General features: G+C 39.1%; 1 protein-coding gene across 5 annotated transcripts in view; it reads right to left on the bottom strand.

The window, feature by feature from the left end:
* The window catches only part of LOC122562112 (alpha-1,6-mannosylglycoprotein 6-beta-N-acetylglucosaminyltransferase B), an 854,937-nt gene that overhangs the window by 129,853 nt on the left and 706,376 nt on the right, over positions 1-18,708 (bottom strand). For all 5 annotated transcript variants that reach the window (XM_043714642.1, XM_043714641.1, XM_043714643.1 and 2 more), the window contains one exon: positions 15,020-15,153. In XM_043714642.1, coding sequence (XP_043570577.1) covers positions 15,020-15,153 — 134 coding nt within the window. The remainder of the gene's footprint in view (positions 1-15,019; positions 15,154-18,708) is intronic.

Below are 18,708 nucleotides of genomic sequence, written 5' to 3'. Positions count from 1 at the left end.
GACTTGGATCACTTACCAAGGACACCTCTAGTTGATGGATAGTTTCTGTGGCATCATTGCATATACTCAAAGGCAAGTGGGAATACAAAGTATGATTCCACCATCCTCACCAAAGTCAAATCATTCAGCATTGCAGCCATGATCACGACAAATCAATTCTGCTGGATGAGGCATTGTATCTGCACCCAAACAATTGGCTTCCGCAGCAAAATAGTTTTTATGAATTCAGGGATTTGGGCATCACTGGCTGGCACAATTACTATTGCCTATTCCTATTGTCCTTGAGAAGATAATGGTAAGCTGCCTTCTTGGACTGCTGTATTTCTTTGGCGTGGGTGCACTCACAATGCTGCCAGTGAGGCAAAACCAGGATTTTGACGAGCCGCAGTGAAGGAATAACAATATATTTCCAAATCAAGATGGTGAATGGCTTGGTGAGGGATTTGCAAGTGATACTGTTCCAATGCATCCTCTTTTCATGACTTAAAGAATGCATCCAATCTCAAGGAGGACAAAGAAAACATGTTCTGCACTCACTGTACCTCATTGAAAAGGGGACAAGTTGCCTCAGTGCATGGGAGGAATTTGCTGAATGGCAACACATCATTCAACAAAGTAACACAGGCAGAAACTGACTGCATGAACTCTACTGAGGAGAAGCAGAAGGGCAGAGAGAGCTGGCTTGAGAACCCACTTTGCCGTCCTCGTTCCTCAAGTGGTTCTAGCATTGCCCTGCTGAGTCACCTGAGGATACACAAATCCTGATGCCTGGCAGATATCATCCTCATTCTGTTGGACTAGCAATTACATGATAATGATCACTATAGGTGACCATTCTAAACATTAAGAAAGCATGAATATATTTTGCCAATTAATATTTCTGTAGCGTTTAAAGACAGTTTAATAATTAAGAATTGATGGAAACGTTAAAGAACATTGGAAAATAAAAGGTAAAAAGAACCTAATAGACTTCGCTTGGAATGCCTCCGTGATATGTGTTAATTTTGTCTCCATCAAATTGTCAGACAGGGAGGCCTTGGCTCACTGGTATAATTGATATTCACCATTTAAACAAAGGTGTATTTTGACATCAGTATAAGGACAACATTCCTTTTTACAAGAATAACAAATTCTTCCCAATGGTTTGAATTTATTTTGTAGATCAAGACTCTAACCTGAGGTCTACTCTTCCTGCAAAGACTATTAACTTACATGGACTTTAAGCCTGGGGTTATCAGGAGCGCAATTAAATGAAACTCTGTTTCAACACAGTTTGGTTGTTTTCAAAGATTTGTCCCTGATTACCACTTGAGGACACTGAAAATTGGTATTAAATCAATACAGTTTCTGCAAAGATAAATGACTACCAAAGAATATTAATCTTTTGCATTGCAATGATTTTCCACTCTGAAGACTGAACCTAATACAGTTCCACATCACTGCTTGCTTTGTTTGAGTAAAGATTCCTGACATAAGTAATTTTAAGCAAAGAGCAACTGCTAAAATCGATTACAATGGAATAATTGGTGCAGTTTCATAGAGATTAGTATCTCCTTCCAAATAAAAACCTCCACAATTGATTCCAATCTCCCACTCCCCCATCAAAATACCATTCAATTATCTGATTTTGTTGAATAAACCTTGAAAACAGAAATGTTGAACTACAAAGTTTAACTTTGTAAACAATGTATAGCACAGAATAAGAAAATAATTTTAGCAAAGTTACAGACACAAAGAATGGGAAAGAATTAGAAGAGTGAAGGCAAATGCAGAATATAAAAGAAACTGAAGATAAAATGAAAAAAAAACAGACAGAATCTTTGAAGAATAAGACAGAGGCTTGACTAGGTTTAGCATTGCTGGAAGTGGTCATTAGGCATCAATTATTAGTGACTTCTGAACATATAACTCAGGCGATATCAGTTATGACTGCAGTATAACATCTTCTCCAGCCACGTAAAATTTATATGAAATTGCATGTAAGAAATATTTCTTGCATAACTAGGCACTGATTCTGATGCACTGTTGCCATGGTTAAGTAAGGAGAAGGGTGACACAATAGCATTTCTAAAAAATAGTTACTTTGACTAAAACAGAAAATAAAATTCCAAGAATGGTAAAATGCATAGGCTGCAATTGATGTAGCTTCTCAATTGTTACACCATCAAACATTACAACTATTGCAGGAGCTTTGAGAGTTAGATTACAGTGAGAGTTCCAGCAGATTTCCTAAAACTGTGGTTCCACATTAAGACAAAAGACATTAAGACATTAAATTAAAGTGGTAATATAAAAGCAAAGTAATGGAAATCTACAATAAAAATGCTGGAAATACTAAGCAGGTCAGTTGACATTTATGGAGAGAGATGAAGGTTAATGTTTCAGGTTGATAATCTTTCATCAGAACCCAGATTAGTTAGAAAGGCATCAGCTAATAAGCAACTGAAAAGGGGAAACATGGAAAATGAACAAAGAGGAAGGTCTGTGATTGGGTATGTTGTGTTATATTTCATGGTCATTATATCAATAAACGTTTAAGAGATATGCTCGTCCTATCATCATTGTTTAATATCATGTGACTTAAACTTAAGTATAAAGATCATATCGTATCTCACATCACTTAAAGCATGGCATGAAGCAAGTTCCTCTCACCTGCTCCTCGGATGCTGCCTGACCTGCTGTGTTTTTCTAGCGCCACACTTTTAGATGTGACTTCATAATCGAAATGGTGAAACTGACCAAGGATGATCCCTTGAATACATAGGCTGGTGAGGACTAAGGGAACTTATCATTCTTCTGGGAGGAAGGAGATGATGTAAGGGAAGAAATAAAACATTGTTTACCCATCTACCCATGGTGCTAAAAAAGGCACCTTTTTGTTGAGACTGGAGGAAGCCATATCAGAAAAGCTAGAATAGAAGATTGCATTATCCGAGGTAGGGATACTTGGAAAATGGAATTGAGTCCTTACTCAAATCAGGTATGAGGAAGATGAGTTAGGGTAGAAGTGGGAGATGGTGAGCTTTGAGTGAATATTGACTGAAAATCTATTCCACAGAATTGGACATAGAATTTGAGGAAGAGGAGAGTGAGAGATGGATCATGTAAAATAAGAAAACAGTGGAAATTGGAAGCAAAGTTCTCATGGTCTAGATTATACAGGAATCAATCATTGTATATTGACAAGTTTTGTGAAGTTTGCACCGACAAAACCTTTCAACATTGTGTATAACATCATTGTGAACTTGCAGTCTCCCCAGTGCGAAGCAGGACTAATAGAAGCTTTTTCAATACACACTGGGAATTGAACTTTGATCTTTTTGAACTACTTAGCCCAAGATGGCAGAAGCTCACATACTTGGTAATTGTACTACTAAGGCGAAGGTAAAACCTTCACTTGCAATGACACTGCCTTTCACAGAAATGATGTGGAGTGACCAGTGTTGGACCGGGGTGGACAGTAAAAATCACACAACACCAGGTTATAGTCCAACAGGTTTATTTGGAAGTATAAGCTTTTGAAGCACTGCTAGTGGGGCAGGATCATAGGAGCCAGAATTTATAGCAAAAGATCAAAATCTCATACACTGATGTGATATATTGAACAAACCTAGGTTGCTCCTAAGTCTTTAATCACTTAGAATGGGATTGCAGGTTTCGATTCATTAATATGTAAATTACTGAACTTCTTTCAAGTCAAATTCCCGAGATAACTTAAGGTTTTACAAAATAAAAGTGGATCTCAGCTCAGACAATGAATGAAAAGTGGGAGGTTAGAATCTATCTGTATCCTAAATTTGAGTCAGACTGGTTCTACTTCCAACATAGGAATTTATAAAATGTCACATGGACTGACTGCCGAAAGATTTTGTGCTTTTTGAACAAACTGTAATGTATCTGCAAATACACATCTGCAAGTTCCAGGCAAAGATCTGTCAGTGTCCTCACCAACGCCCGATTGGCATTAGATTCGGTGAGCTTTGCCTTAAAAAAATCAACGCAATCTCTTGTTGGCTCTCTGACTGGCTGATGAGGTAACCCACCCCAATTCCCAACCCCCACCTCCTCAAACATATCCTGTCCATAGTGTGTGAACCCTAATTGTATGAAACTAAGATAAAATCCAATCCTTCAGCAAAATGCAGGACATTTCAGAATCCCATTCATTTTTCTTTTGCCTGCTCTCAAGTTTCTGGCTAGCTCAGTTGCTGGTTTGTGATGTAGAATGATGCTAACAAAGTGAGTTCAAATCTCACATTGGCTGAAATTACCATAAAGGATTCTCCTCACATATCCCCTTGCTTGAGGCATGGTGACCCTCAGGTTAAAACCACCATCAGTCATCTCTCTAATGAAAGAGCAGCTATATGGTCCACTCGGATTATGGTGACTTTACTTTCTCATACTAGTATGAAATATGCATTTGATTCTAGCAAGCTCCCTGACTTTAATATCTTACAGAAATGCAGAAAATGTCTTTATTGAACCTTTTTATTAGGAAGCAAATAATACATGTGAGAGAAATATTTCTTCATCTCTATTTTATTTGGAAAAGATAGATGGCTAAAATGTGCAAAGAATAGCTTGGAAAAGTACAAATGTGAATCTTTATCTGATTTCTGTGCTTTTTGGCTTCTTACTTTGAAAAGTATTCATGCTCACGTTCCCTATACTGTGAGAATGCAGTCATACTGTCAGGAAAATGAACTGTCAGCATGAGGTGTTCAGCAAAGGCAAATTCAAAATAACCGACATGACATAAACTTATTTTTTTCTCTCTGCAAGATAGCTCAGAGCTGCTGGGAATTTCCTATTCCTCCCTGACATTATTACTTTTCTTTCTCTCACCCTCACTTGCCTCTATCCCTTCTGCCCATAATTTCTTCTGTCCCTTCCTTTTCTCTCTTCATCCATTCTTTCCAGTTCTATCTTTTTTAATTGTTTTCCTCCTTTACAACATTTCTACCTCAATGTGCTATTCCTTATTCCGCTTGTGTGATAACACCCAGGCCTGACCAATTTAATGAACTTCTTGAAAAATGAATTGGATTTAATAATACAGGCTTATTGGAACTTTACAATTCAGACTAGCTCATGCCAGATTTAATGCAGTGGCTCTAATTGTAATAGTATCATAGGATCAAAAAAATTAATGGCAGAACTAGGCCACTAGGCTTATCTCCCATTTAGTGTTAAAAATGGGGAGGGAGTGGTAAAATTGTAAAGATACCTATTTCTGTTTTGCCATCAGCGAGACTGCAGCAGCTTGTGAGGCAGATAGTTTGCCTGTCCCATGGATGTTTGCAGTAAATTAATGACCCATTTTTACATAACTGTCAGCATTTTAACCGGAGAGAAGGTTGTGAACATAAAAGGTGGCTCTGTGTCCTGAAAAACACAACAAAGGGACTTGCCCGCTGATCAGTAAGACCTTCCCCCTTCACCATCCTGAATTTATTATTTTTACCTACCTGTTCAAGGGCATCTCCATTTTGAATTGATTTATTTTTCATTTGATTTAAGCTTTATTGCCATGTGCACTCAAGTACAGAAGTACAGGTGTCCAGTGAAAAGTGTACAATATTGCCACACACTTAGGTACAAAGATGCCTTAGTTTAAAACTTAGGTACAATTAGTAACACAGAGAAACAAAGTTCTTAGCATAAGTAGAAAAATAATGAAATAAAATTGAAATTACAGTCTTTCCTAGTCTTAAGTGAAAAAAAAAGGAATAAAGGTAAAATTTTAACAGTCTTCCTTAAGTGCAATTGGCCTTGAGATATCCGGATTGTCCTAGTAGTATCTCACCTCACAAGAGGCTATATGCCATCCTTAACTGAAAAACCAGGCCAATGGGTAAAATTTAGGAGATCCTCTGCAGTAAAATCACTAGGTTAGTCTCACTGCCAACAACTGTGCACTCAGTACCACCTTTTTGGCCTGGCGATGAGAAATTCATCTTACTGTCTTGTAATGTATAATGGCCCAAACCAGACTGCACACTATGGGTGGCATGGTGGCTCAGTGGTTAGCACTGCTACCTCACAGCAACAGAGTCCCAGGTTCTATTCCAGCCTCAGGCAACTGTCTGTGTGGAATTTCTCCCTGTGTTGGCATGGGTTTCCTCCCACAATCCAAAGGTGTGCAGATCAGGTGAATCGGCCATGCTAAATTGCCCATCGTGTTAGGTATATTAGTCAGAGGGAAATGGGTCTGGGTTACTCCTTGGGGGGTTCGCATGGACTGGTTGGGCTGAAGAGCATGTTTCCATACTGTAGGTAATCTAAGAAGTTGGTTTTAACATAATTGTACAGCTCAATTGCTTCTGATATTATTGTCACTGACCATTTTGGAAAATCAATCAAAAAACTCTTAATTTGTGGGATAACTGATACAGATCAGTTGGCTTTGCTGTATGTTGTAATTTCAATGTGTTTCTATGTCTTCTTCAATTTCATAAATGTTTAAATTTTTCAGTTATCAATATTATTCTGTACTTTTGCCATGTATGATTCACCCAGCTGACACTGAGCTTATAACACAACCAGCTATTAAGGTGACATACAATGTTCTGTACAACGTTCAAGTGGAACAGTTATTCTAATAATAACCACGTGCGACACATTAACGATGTTTACCTGTTCTAATTTCAAGTAGATGTAGAACACTAGTGATGTAGTGCATCTGCAAAATGTTCGTTTAATTTAAAATAATTTGATCATTGAATTGAAATATCATAACAAAACAAAAGGGCAATGGGTCATTGTTTAAAAAAAGTGATTTACAAATCACTTTAGATTCTAAAAGAAGACTGCAGAAACAGTGGCTCCTATTATCCTAAATTACCCCTAATTCAATCAAAGCAAAATCTTCAGACTCTCCAGCCAGTAGGAAGATGTTGCAAATATACATTAATCAGCTCAAAGTAATCGAGCTCTAACTGCAGCTGTGCAACATGGTTGATCATGGAACAAGTTGTTCTGACTAATCAGCTGAATGCTTTTGCCCACTGCAATGTGTGGTAGAATCTTTTAGAAACACACTGCTTGACTGATATGTATTTTTATTTAGCTTTGAGTCTTTCTCTTTCCCATTTTCAAATACTTCTATATCCAACGCTATATCTTGCATGTTTATTTAATAGTAGCAATGGTATTGCTTGTGGGTCAGTCAACATAATTCTGTTTCATGATAATAGGATCACATATGCCATGTAGGAAATAACATCAGTTTTGAGAAGACTTCTAGCTCAGGTTGAGGCTCTGAGTATAAGTTTGCTCACTGAGCTGAAAGGTTTGTTTTCAGATGTTTCGTCACCATACTAGATGACATAATCAGTGAGCCTCCAGTGAAGCACTGGTAGTATGGTCCGCTTTTTATTTATGTGTGATTTATTGATGTGAATATCAACTAGCCACAAAAAGATATGATCCACTCTCAGTAGTATCTTTACATTCAAATGAGGAAGGACATCACTTCAACTGGGAGAACACATCCATCTTAGGACAAGGCAAACAGAGACACACATGAGAATTCCGAGAATTATGGCATTCCAACTGGAACACTATCAACAAACACATTGAACTGGATCCCATTTACCACCCCCAGAGAAAAAGAACAGGAAATGACATCACCACAGGAAATGACATCACCAACCCAAGGAAACCTATACACATAAATAATAAGTGGGCTATACCACCAGTGCTTCACCGGAGGCTCACTGATGTTGAAACCTTGGCCTCATTTAATTAGCACCTAGTATGGTGACGAAACATCTGAAAACAAACCTTACAGCTCAGCAAGCAAACTGACATCCAGTTACTCAAAATGTTAAAATCCATTTACATTTAATGGCTGCAATGACACTGGGGTTGCTGTAGATATCAGTTGTGGTTCAGTAGCATTTTCATGTATGTAGTCTCACACTACCATATACCTACATGCACATCAAATATTCTAAGGAGACAATGATAGCAATCCTGGGGATAATGATTGGATATTCATATCTTTCACATGTTTATTTCTTTAACTTCTTCAAAGGTGGATCAAACAGCATTGATAAACAATATTATGTAGGTATGAAATACTAACATTTTATTTCACATTAAAAGAACATATAGAGAATTATTCAATTTAATCAATGGGAGTTGATTGTGCAATAAAAACTAAACAACAAATATGCCATAGGTCCCCATGAGTGAATCAGCTTATTTGGATCAAGAAGAATCTCTCCTTTACTTTCCACTGTCTTTCTGAGTCTGCTTTTTTGATCATTAAAACCACCTAATTTAGTTACCTGTTGTAGTGCTGAGGGATGTGTCTGGGAATTGGCAACCACTGGTAAATTATCCTAAAGTATGGTAAAACTGGAATGGATGTTCTGGTGTTTGATAGTACTGCAGTGGAACGACTGAAGTTTGACAGCTAATGGAGTCTGGCATCATTAGGGCAACACCTAGATTTTTTTCAAAACTGTGGCCAAATCTATTATCTGAGCCTAAATCTTTGGGAGAGATTGAGTCCTTCAATTAAGAAAATAATCAAAAACAATATTAGCCAAAGGAGGAGAAAGTTATTGTTGTGAAGTAGGCATTTCAACTTTTTTTAAATTTAAGACATTATAAATTATAGATATTATGAATAACTGCCATGATGTGGAGGTGCCGTGTTGAGCTGGGGTGGACAAAGTTAAAAATCATGCAATATCAGGTTATATTCCAACAGGTCATTTTGGAAGTACAACCTTTTGGAGTGCTGCTTCTTTGTCAGGTAACTGCTTATGCCCAAAACATCAATTCTCCTGCTCCTCAGATGCTGCCTGACCTGCTGTGCTTTTCTAGCACCACATTTTCCACAGTGGATAGAGAGCCAATGGCAATGACACCATGGCCATTTTTGGGTGCTTCAAGAAGATTTAATTCCCATCAGGCAGTATGTAGGTTTTCATTGACATGTCCAGAGCCTTCAGGGGTAATTTCCTTGTGCTGAGAGCTGCTCACTAGGTGCTCTTCATTAACTGCTGTGCCACATGGGGCCATGGCCCCTGCCAGTACTGTAATAGGCCCAAGGAAGATAGTTGGTGTAGGAGTTCCAGAACTCAGGTTAGTAAGTAAGTATCACGGGAGCAGTCAGGGAAATCCTGACAGATAGAGGCGTAGGTGTGAAGGCTGGTATGGTGGCTCAGTGGTTAGCTCTGCTGCCTTACTGCACCGAGGATCCAAGTCCAATTCCAGCCTTGGGTAATTGTCTGTGTGGAGTTTGCATGTTTCTCCCTGGGTCTACGTGGGTTTCTGCCAGGTGGTCTGGTTTCCTCCCATATTCCAAAGATGTGCAGATTAGGTGGATTGGCCACACTAAATTGTTCATAGTGTGCAGGCTAAGTGGATGATCCATGGTAAATGCAGGGTTATATGGTAAGGGGCTGTATTTAGGTGGGATGTTCTCCAGTGGGTCAGTGCAGACTCGATGGGCCCAATAGCCCTTTTCCACACAGTGGGGATTCTATGATTCTGGTTGGGAGACTAAAGTCCTTTCCTTCAATTAGTGGGTTGCTTTGCTGGGCACTAGGTACTCCAGAAAGAGGGAACATCCTGTCCCCTACCAGCCACAGGCACATCTTACTTGGCAGCTTGTCCATAATTTGTAGTTGCTGTCTGTTGCTGCTTGAATGCCGAAGGGCCTGAATTGGCCTTGGGCAGCATTATAAGCAGGTAAGAGGAGCTGAATTGACTCCATTCTGTTCACTACCCCTCTGTTGGTCAGACCAAAGGTTTAAGTTCCTTTTGTTTCGAATGTGGCTATGCCTCATTCCAATTAAAAATGTAGTTAATTATTTTTGCTGCAGGCAATAATGAACCAATCAAGAAGGCTTTCTTGAATCAAATAAAAATCAAATTTATTAATGGTTAAGCCGAGAAAAGTAATATCAACGCACACACACAGACACACAAGCACACACACACACATGCGCGCGCACACACACACACACGTACACAGACACAGACACACGCACACAAACATGTACACAGACACACACGTACACACACACACCGTTGCACTTGTTAATGCCGTTCTGTGACTAAGGCAGTTTTAATGCACAAAAATCTTGCGAATGCCCCATAATGGAGATAATGCATTTTCCTTGTCAACAGTCTATTGACAGAGTTCCCTGCTACGCTTGGATATTAATAGCTGAGGTTGTGACTGAGGGTGGTTTCATCTTCTAATTTGTGTGATGTGTTAAAGTCTTTGTTTCACAACAACTGAGAAGTCTCATTCCCATGGAGAAATAGTTCAAAGCCTCATTGTGAGCTACAGATTGCGGATGATGATTTTTAATGTCCAGGGAAATACCCCTTGGAAAGCCCTTGGCATGGTGACTTTGGCAGTCTTTTTAAAGAGTCCTAGCTCAATTTTACCTGTTTTCCCTTCACCTCAAAGTCCATGGTTTTAAGTCAATCGTTGAGATGTTAACGAATATTAGTCTGCATTTTATCTTCAATTCCATGAGAAGGATGTTCTTAGTCCTTCCTGCCCAAGAACCTAATGGGGGAGGAGAATTGTTGGGGATGTCATGGGCCCTCCATCCCAACTTTTCCTGATCCAATACACATGCTGCCCCCAACCTCCCACCTCCTGGAGGAAGCATTAAATTCCACACAAAATGTGTTTCCCAGCAGAATAGTAATGGTAGCCACACACCTACAGCTTTGAGTATGTTGAATGATGACGACGTTTAATCTTAAATGGAAGAGAGTACATGTCAACTTGACTTAGATGCATGGATATAATTTGGTCCCATTTTAAATATATACAGTTTATACCATTCATATATAATACTCTTCAGTTGATAGAATTCTTAGTGGATAGTTAGGAAAAGGTCTAGTTACTTGGACTCAGAAAAGTGGAGTTGATTGGAGCATATATGCTACACTTCTGTGATGTGGAGGTGTGGGTGTTGGACTGGGGTGGACAAGGTCAAAGATCACACAACACCAGGTTATAGTCCAACAGGTTTATTTGAAATCATAAGTTTTCAGAGCAATGCTCCTTCTCTCACCTCACCTGATAAAGGAGCGTTGCTCCAAAAGCTTTGATTTCAAATAAACCTATTGGACAATAGCCTGATGTTGTGTGATTGTTGACCTTAGCTACTCTTCTGTAGTATATGATGAGGAGCTGGAAAAGAAAAAAAATGGTATTGCAACAAATGCTGAACTAGCCAGTGATGCCCTGACCTCATGAAGAAAAGTAGTTTAGTGGACAGGAAATTTGTACAGATAACAAAATGTTAAAATTTAATTGATTTGATCAGCTTCCAGATAACTGGAATTTTGCTTCTTTAAAAAAAGTGTTCACAGCACGTACACATCACTGGCTGTGCCAGCATTTATTGCCCATGATTTATTCACCTGAAAAGGGAAGTGGTGAGCTGCCTTCTTGAGTTGCTGGAGTCACTGAGGTGCAGTTAGCAAGGGAGTTCAGGATTTTGACCCAGCAACACTGAAGAATGGTGATATATTCCAAGTGAGGATGGTGTGTTATTGGTGGGAACTTGCAGATGGTGGTGCTCCCATGCATCTGCTGCCCTTGTTCTAAGTCATAGAGGTCATAGGTTTGGAAGGTACTGTCAAAGAAGCCTTGGTGAGTTACTGCAGTGCATCTCATAGATGGCAAATACTTGCTGGTGAAGGGAATGAATGTAGAAGGTGGTAGCTGGGTGCCATTTGTCTTGGACAGTGTCAAGCTTCTTCAGTGTTGTTGGAGCTGCAAATGGACAATATTTTATCATAGTCCAGACAATCATCAAGGGGACAGGAGATAAGTTCTTCACTGTAAAATTCCGAGTCTCTGATCTACTCCTGTAGCCACACTAAATACATATGATTGGTCAATGGTAACTCACAATGTTGATAATGTCATTGAATGTTCACGGATGATGGTTAGATTCTTTCTTGTTGGAAATGGTCATTGCCTGACAGTTGTGTGGTGTAAATCTTCCTTGCCACATCATTCCAAGCCAGGATGTTGTCCAGCCTCAGTGCAAATGGAGACAGACTGCTTCAGAATCTGAGGAATTATGAATGGTGCTAAACGTTCTGCAATCACCAGGGAATATCCCCAGTTCTGACCTTTGTTGTGAGGGAAGGTCATTGATGAAGCATTGAAGATGGTTCGGTCGAAGACACTACCCTGAAGAAGTCTTGTATTGAGGTCCTGGAGCTGAGATGATTAACTATCAACAACCACAACCATTTGTCTCTGTGCCAAGCACGACTCCAATCAGTGGGGAGTTTTCACCCTGATTCTCACTGACCTCAGTTTTGCTAGGGGTCCGTGATGCACACTCAGTCAAATGCAACCTTGATGTCAAAGCCATTCGCTTTCATCTCACCTCTGGAATTCAGCACCTTTGTCCATGTTTGAAACAAGACTGTAATGAGACTAGAAGCTGCGTGGTTATTGCTAAGTAAATGCTGCTTGATAGCAATATTGAGGAAATCTTCCATCACTTTCCTAATGGTCCTGAGTAGACTGATGGGGCTGTAATTGGCCAGTTTGGATTTGTCCTGCCTTTTGTGCACAGGATATACACATTGGAAATTTTCCACATTATTGGACAGATGACATTCTTGTAGTGTACTGGAACAACTTGGCTATTGGTAGACAGAGGGTGGAGATGGGGTGGAAAGAGGGTGTGCAGAGTGGGGGACAGAAGGACCGTCTGTTTTTTATCTGACTTCCCTAGGAGACCAAAGTGAGTGAGCACTTTGAAAACAAGCTAAGAACCATAAGCTCCATGTATTATTTTGAGCAGGAAAGCATCCTGTGTGTGCGACTTGGTAGAAGCATGCAAGTCAATGGTGTCCCTGAGCTTCAGGGATGAATAAACTTTTAAATTCATTCACAGGATGAGAGTGTCGCTGGCCAGGTGGCATTTATTGCCCATCCTTAAGTACCCAGAGGGCTGTTACAAGTAGTCCAGACCAAATAAGGACGGCAGTTTCCTCCCCTAAAGGGCATTAGTGAACTAGATGGATTTTTCCGACAACTGACAATGGATTCATGGTCATCATTAGACTCTTAATTCCAGATATTTATTGACTTCAAATTTCACCATCTGCCACAATGGGATTCGAGCCCAGGTCCCCAGAACATTATCTGGGTTAACCACCCAGCGATCATGTCACTAAGCTCCCCTTAGTTGGGATGATAGCAGGCATAATGATACATTAAGGCTAGTGCTTTGCTGATGCTGACTCTTGTGGATGAGGTTTCAGTGAGGATGGTGGTCGTGGAGAATGCAGGGACATTGTTCTAAAAAAGCAGCTACATTGTTGCTGGGACAAGCATCTGGGGGAGCTATAGCTGCAAGGCACTGCTCTGATTGAAATGTGGGAATTCTGAACAGTGTAGTTTCTCAATGACAGAGGGGACAATTGGAAATGGTATGTAATGAATGCAAGTTGGGGCATTCATGAGATACAAATGTTTAGGAATGCAGTGGTCACTGCTCAAAGGTGAAATTCTGAAGTCACCATTTATGGCCTGAAGGAAAACAGGGAATTTGTTTCTTCATAGTGAGATTCTGAGTTTCCACTCATACTGTACTTTCCCACTTTCTTTGCTATTATTCATGCCACAGAGGGAGGGGAAGATTCCGTCCAAAGCTTTAATGGGTGCCAGCAAAATTAGACTTTTCTACCAACTAATGAATGGCTTGAATAATCTCAATTTAGTTTAATATGCTTAATGTCTGGGCTATTTATAAAGGCTTCTGCAGCCAAAGATACCTTGCCTATAATCTGCTTCATAATTCATGAATGATCAAAAGCTTTAGGTATGTGAGGAGGAATTGCTCGTGGATTTGATATGAATCAGGTTGGGATACTCAGAAAAGTTCTGTTAATATTTCTATATTAAGACAGCCTTTTAGTTTAACTTAATCCAGTTCATACCAGAGCTTCAGATGAAAGCCTGTCATCTAAAGAGATCAGATATATTCTATTTTAGCATCGGGAATTATGTTTAAGCTTGGGTCAAATTTATGAAGTCAACTGATGCAAGGAAAAAAACTAAAAGGCATTTCCAAATGTTTAGCTTGATGAAACAACTTGTTAGTGGGTGTCTCATTTTATTACATAAGCCCTACAGCAATACTTGCAAGTAGTTCACAATAATCTTGCAACCCTTACCATCAATAACACACAATAGATCCAAATAAATTTGATAGCATTCTGTAAATTAGCTGCTTTAACTATTTATCTGATAGAAAAAAAACATTTACTGCTGAGAAATTGCATTGAAATGTAAGAGAGAAGTGACCTAATGATAATAGAGAATCAGGCCTGCATGATATGTTGATAATTGTCTTTTGTATCTATTTAATAGGATAATGCAATTACTTTTTTTTAAAGCTGGCTTATTCTAGCATGGTCAAAGAGGAAAACCATAGTAGCAAAAGCTCCATATGCACTGCAGAACATTAGAAAACAATTGTATAAATAGTCAATGCTTGTTTAACGTTGGGTTGAAGAGAACCTAAGAAGAAAAATTTATCACAAGTGGCAGAAATGCATCCTCTTCAAGAGAACTTGTCTTATTAAGTCAGCTTTATGTTTATGTGTCTCTGTGAACCAATATGCAGCACAGCACACTCTAAATAAATATGCTTAATAAAGCCAGAAATCAGGCTGAGATAATAGTTTTTTAAAGACCGTATTCTTCAAAAGCTAGGCAAATTATTTGCTTTTGACAGAAATGCCTTTGCTTCGTCAGAGGTTATTAAAATCAAACTGTAACATTTAGCTTATCTACAATTACAATGAAGATATTCTCTTAAGCAAGCTAAAGTTTTTTGAAATTATCTAGCTATTACTTTATGTATTCTGAAGGTCAGTCATAAGGGTACTGAAATGTTGTTTTATGTTGAATAGTCTTTCCTTGAGCGATTAAAATAAATACATTATAGTCTTGCTATAATAATTATACTATAATGTTAATATAATCATTACTTACGAAACATAGTCATGTACTGTTTTGGATTGAGATTCCAGTGACCCCAGTTTGTTCGGTAACCATGGAGATTTGCATAATCATCAAAATTGTAGGCTGGCTCTGTACCAAATGTGTCAATCACCCGGATCCGACATCTAAAAGGCGAAACAGAAGTATAGAAAGTCAATGTTGTATGTGAATTTCAAGTGAAACCTCTGTTCCATCTGGTTCAGTGTGCACACTTCTCGTCAAGAACACCAAACACCACATCAGCTATTCTAAAGAAGAGTCTTAGTGGATTAGAAGGGTTAACATGTTTTTTCTCTCTCTCCAGTGATGGTGCCAGACCCGTTGAGTTTCTCCATCACTTTCTGGATTTTATTTCAAATTTATATCATTTATAGAAGTTTGGACACCTCTCCTATTGATTAGTTCAGGAAGTAAGTTGGATGAAGTCAATGTACCTTCTTTAGAATATTGAAGAACTTTTATTCTTCTCAGTGGAATACAAACTGCAACACCCAGCACAAAGTGCTCATGTCTGATGACTCATCAGCAAAATGACTTTCTGTTCATTTAATTTGTTAAAAATGACAAATAAAGGAATGCTTCAAAGCAGTGAGAATTGTCTCTTCAACCTCGAAAAGTCAGCTGCTGGAAAAGCACAGCAGGTTCAGGCAGCATCTGAGGAGAGGAGAGTTGATGTTTCATGCATACGCCCTTCACCAGGATGCCCGAAACGTTGACTCTCCTGCTCCACAGATGCTGCCTGACCTGCAGTGCTTTTCCAACACCACACTTTTTGATTCTGACTCTCCAGTATCTGCAGTCCTCACTTTCTCCTAGTTGCTTCTTCAATCTGTGTGTTTATTTTTGAATTTTACATTCTTTTGCACTAGATTGTTGAACTGGCTTTTGATGAAGAAATCTGACATCCTTAGCTGTCCTTCCTATACATGAGTTTAAACCCATAGTAACAAGATTATTTCTTCCCAACCCCCTGAAGTGGCTGAGCAATTCGACTCAGTTGTACCGAACTATGACTGCTGTTACATTGTTTGCGGTGATTTTTCTTCCCCGAATCTACAATATTTTCAAGTTGAATTTGACACCATTTTGTCAAATTCACACATTTTCTTTAGGTCAAATTTATTATATTTTCATGCTTAAAATCTATATGACTTCTTAGTTGCTGATTTAAACTTGCATTTATTGTTCAAACCATCAGAATAATAAAGATTGAATGAACGTCACCACTCGGGTTCTGAAACTTGAAATTCCAATAAACATTTTTTTATTTCTTTCCATTGATTTACTTTAAGCCTGTTAATGAAAGATTTTCTTAACTTACATGTGATTAATTTTGTTGTCATGTAAATAACTCAGAAATTGTTAAATCACTGTTAGAGTCCTCTGCTCTGTTTCCCAGTTCTGTTTTCCTAGTTTGCAGATGGAGACAAACTTTTCTCTAAAGGATTGAATTTGTTTCATGTCCAGTGATCAGCCTCTTTACAAGGGTGCACAATTTGGATTTAACCCCTTGCCCGTGTTTAGTGCTGTCAATATTTGTTAAAGCTTGTTTCTGCTATTAGGGGCTGAAAAAGCCTTTTATTCAGAATTACTGTTGTTTTTGATGGTTTTTCTCAATGAATGTTCAGAGATTCCTTTCCTTCATAGTAAGTGGACAGCCCGGTCATGTTTCTGGCTTGTCTTAAGGCTGTGATAATAATTTTTTCTGAAGAAATTTTATTTTTGCACTTCTCTTCTCCAAATGATTTCAGGTCTGTTTCTTGATCTTAATTGTTATCACAATGTTTTTGACAGTAGGTCTTATCGCTGCCTTCATCTTCTGTTGTGTGGTTTTATGCCCACATCTATGAGTTTGGTTCAAGATAGACTGTTCGAGAAATGTTGAGACCGTGGTGCTGGAAAAGCACAGCAGGTCAGGCAGCATCCGAGGAGCAGGAGAATCAACATTTCGGGCAAAAACCCTTCATTATGAAGGGCTTATGTCCAAAATGTCGATTCTCCTGCTCCTTGAATGCTGCCTGACCTGCTGTACTTTTCCAGCATTGCACCCTCGACTCTAATCTCCAGCATCTGCAGTCCTCACTTTCGCCCTGTTCGTGAAATGCTACTGGCTTCAGGTTTGGACTTCATTATAAAACTGTTATGTATTCAAACTAAATATTCCAGTATGCGGCATGTGGAGATGTGCCAGGACGTAATCTTAAAGATAGATTATAGAAAGGCTGTTCTTTAAACTGTATTGTCTAATGCTATTCAGTCCAACCCATATGGTTCACTGCACATGTTTCTGTCAACCATACAGCTCGACCTCAAGCTTCTACCCAGTTCCCCCGTGCTTTTTTCTTCCTTTATTAAGTCCACCCACAATGTGCTGTTTATGCCCAATGAGCAGCAGCTCCACGTCACCATCATAACGTTGCTCCATGACCCTAACGCGCGCTAAATTATACCCACCATCCGCAATGTTTATAGTGGGCAATTTAATAATGGAAATGCCATTGATGTCAAGGGGAGATAATTACATTCTCAATTGTTCACGACAGTCATTGTCTGTCACTTGTGGCATGAACGTTACTCCTCATTTATCAGATTGTTCTTATTAACTATGCAAATCTATGCCATTCGTGACCTTCTCTAGTATTTCTGGAAATAGATTTTATCACATTCATAGACATGAGTGGACTATATTAACCCTATTATTCTACACATCAATATGGTCATGGACTGTTTGTATCTCTCTGCACTGCTCCTTTATCAGGTGGTTGTGAAGTATAAGATCATAAGACATAGAATTTATAGCAGAAGTTTACAGTGTGATGTAATTCAAATTGAATATTGAAAAAGACATGAATTGTTTAATTGTCTCATCTATTAGACTGAACATGTTGGTTTCAGTTCTTTCACATGTAAATTGCAGAACTTTTTAAAACTAACATTTTCAAGTGAACTTTAACATTTGACATCATGTATGCATTTAAGGTGTGAGACTGTGTGCCACAATGTTCAGACAGATTCTAATCTAAAAAACGGGTTTACCGTATCTTACATGGATTCATGCAGTTTTTATGCAAAATAAAATGTAATTCTGCAAGTACAAATTCATCGTGTGTGTGTGTGTTCATGTGGGAGTGTGAGTGTTTGGGGGTATGAGTGTCTGTGAGAGAGTGTGTGTGTGTATATGTGTGTGAGTGTGAGTGTAAAGGGCTATAAGTCTGTGAGAGGTGTGTGTGTGTGTGTGTGTGTGTGTGTGTGTGTGTCAGAGAGAGAGAGAGAAATGGAGGCGTGGGGATGGTCTTGGCGAGGTACTCATCCTCATTGATAATGTGCTGCAGGTTGCATAGAACATGTTCTCCACTTCTCACCTTTAAACAACCACCAAACCTCAAACAGATCATTGTTCGTAGTAAACGGCCTGGCTTTCAGGACAACACCATGCAACCTTGTCATGGTAGACGCTGCAAGATGTATCAGAGTGTCGACATGGATACCACCATTACGTGTGGAGAAACCTCCCACCATTACGTGTGGAGAAACCTCCCACCGTGTACGTGGCAGGTACTCATGCAACTCAGCCAACGTTGTCTATCTCATATGCTGCAGGCAAGGATGCCCTGAGGCAGACACACACACACACAGACACACAGACAATCCTACACACACACACTCCCACACACACACAC

Source organism: Chiloscyllium plagiosum, chromosome 24 (genome assembly GCF_004010195.1).
Source record: "Chiloscyllium plagiosum isolate BGI_BamShark_2017 chromosome 24, ASM401019v2, whole genome shotgun sequence".
Taxonomy (NCBI): domain Eukaryota; kingdom Metazoa; phylum Chordata; class Chondrichthyes; order Orectolobiformes; family Hemiscylliidae; genus Chiloscyllium; species Chiloscyllium plagiosum.
This window is presented reverse-complemented; position numbering and strand designations above follow the sequence as displayed.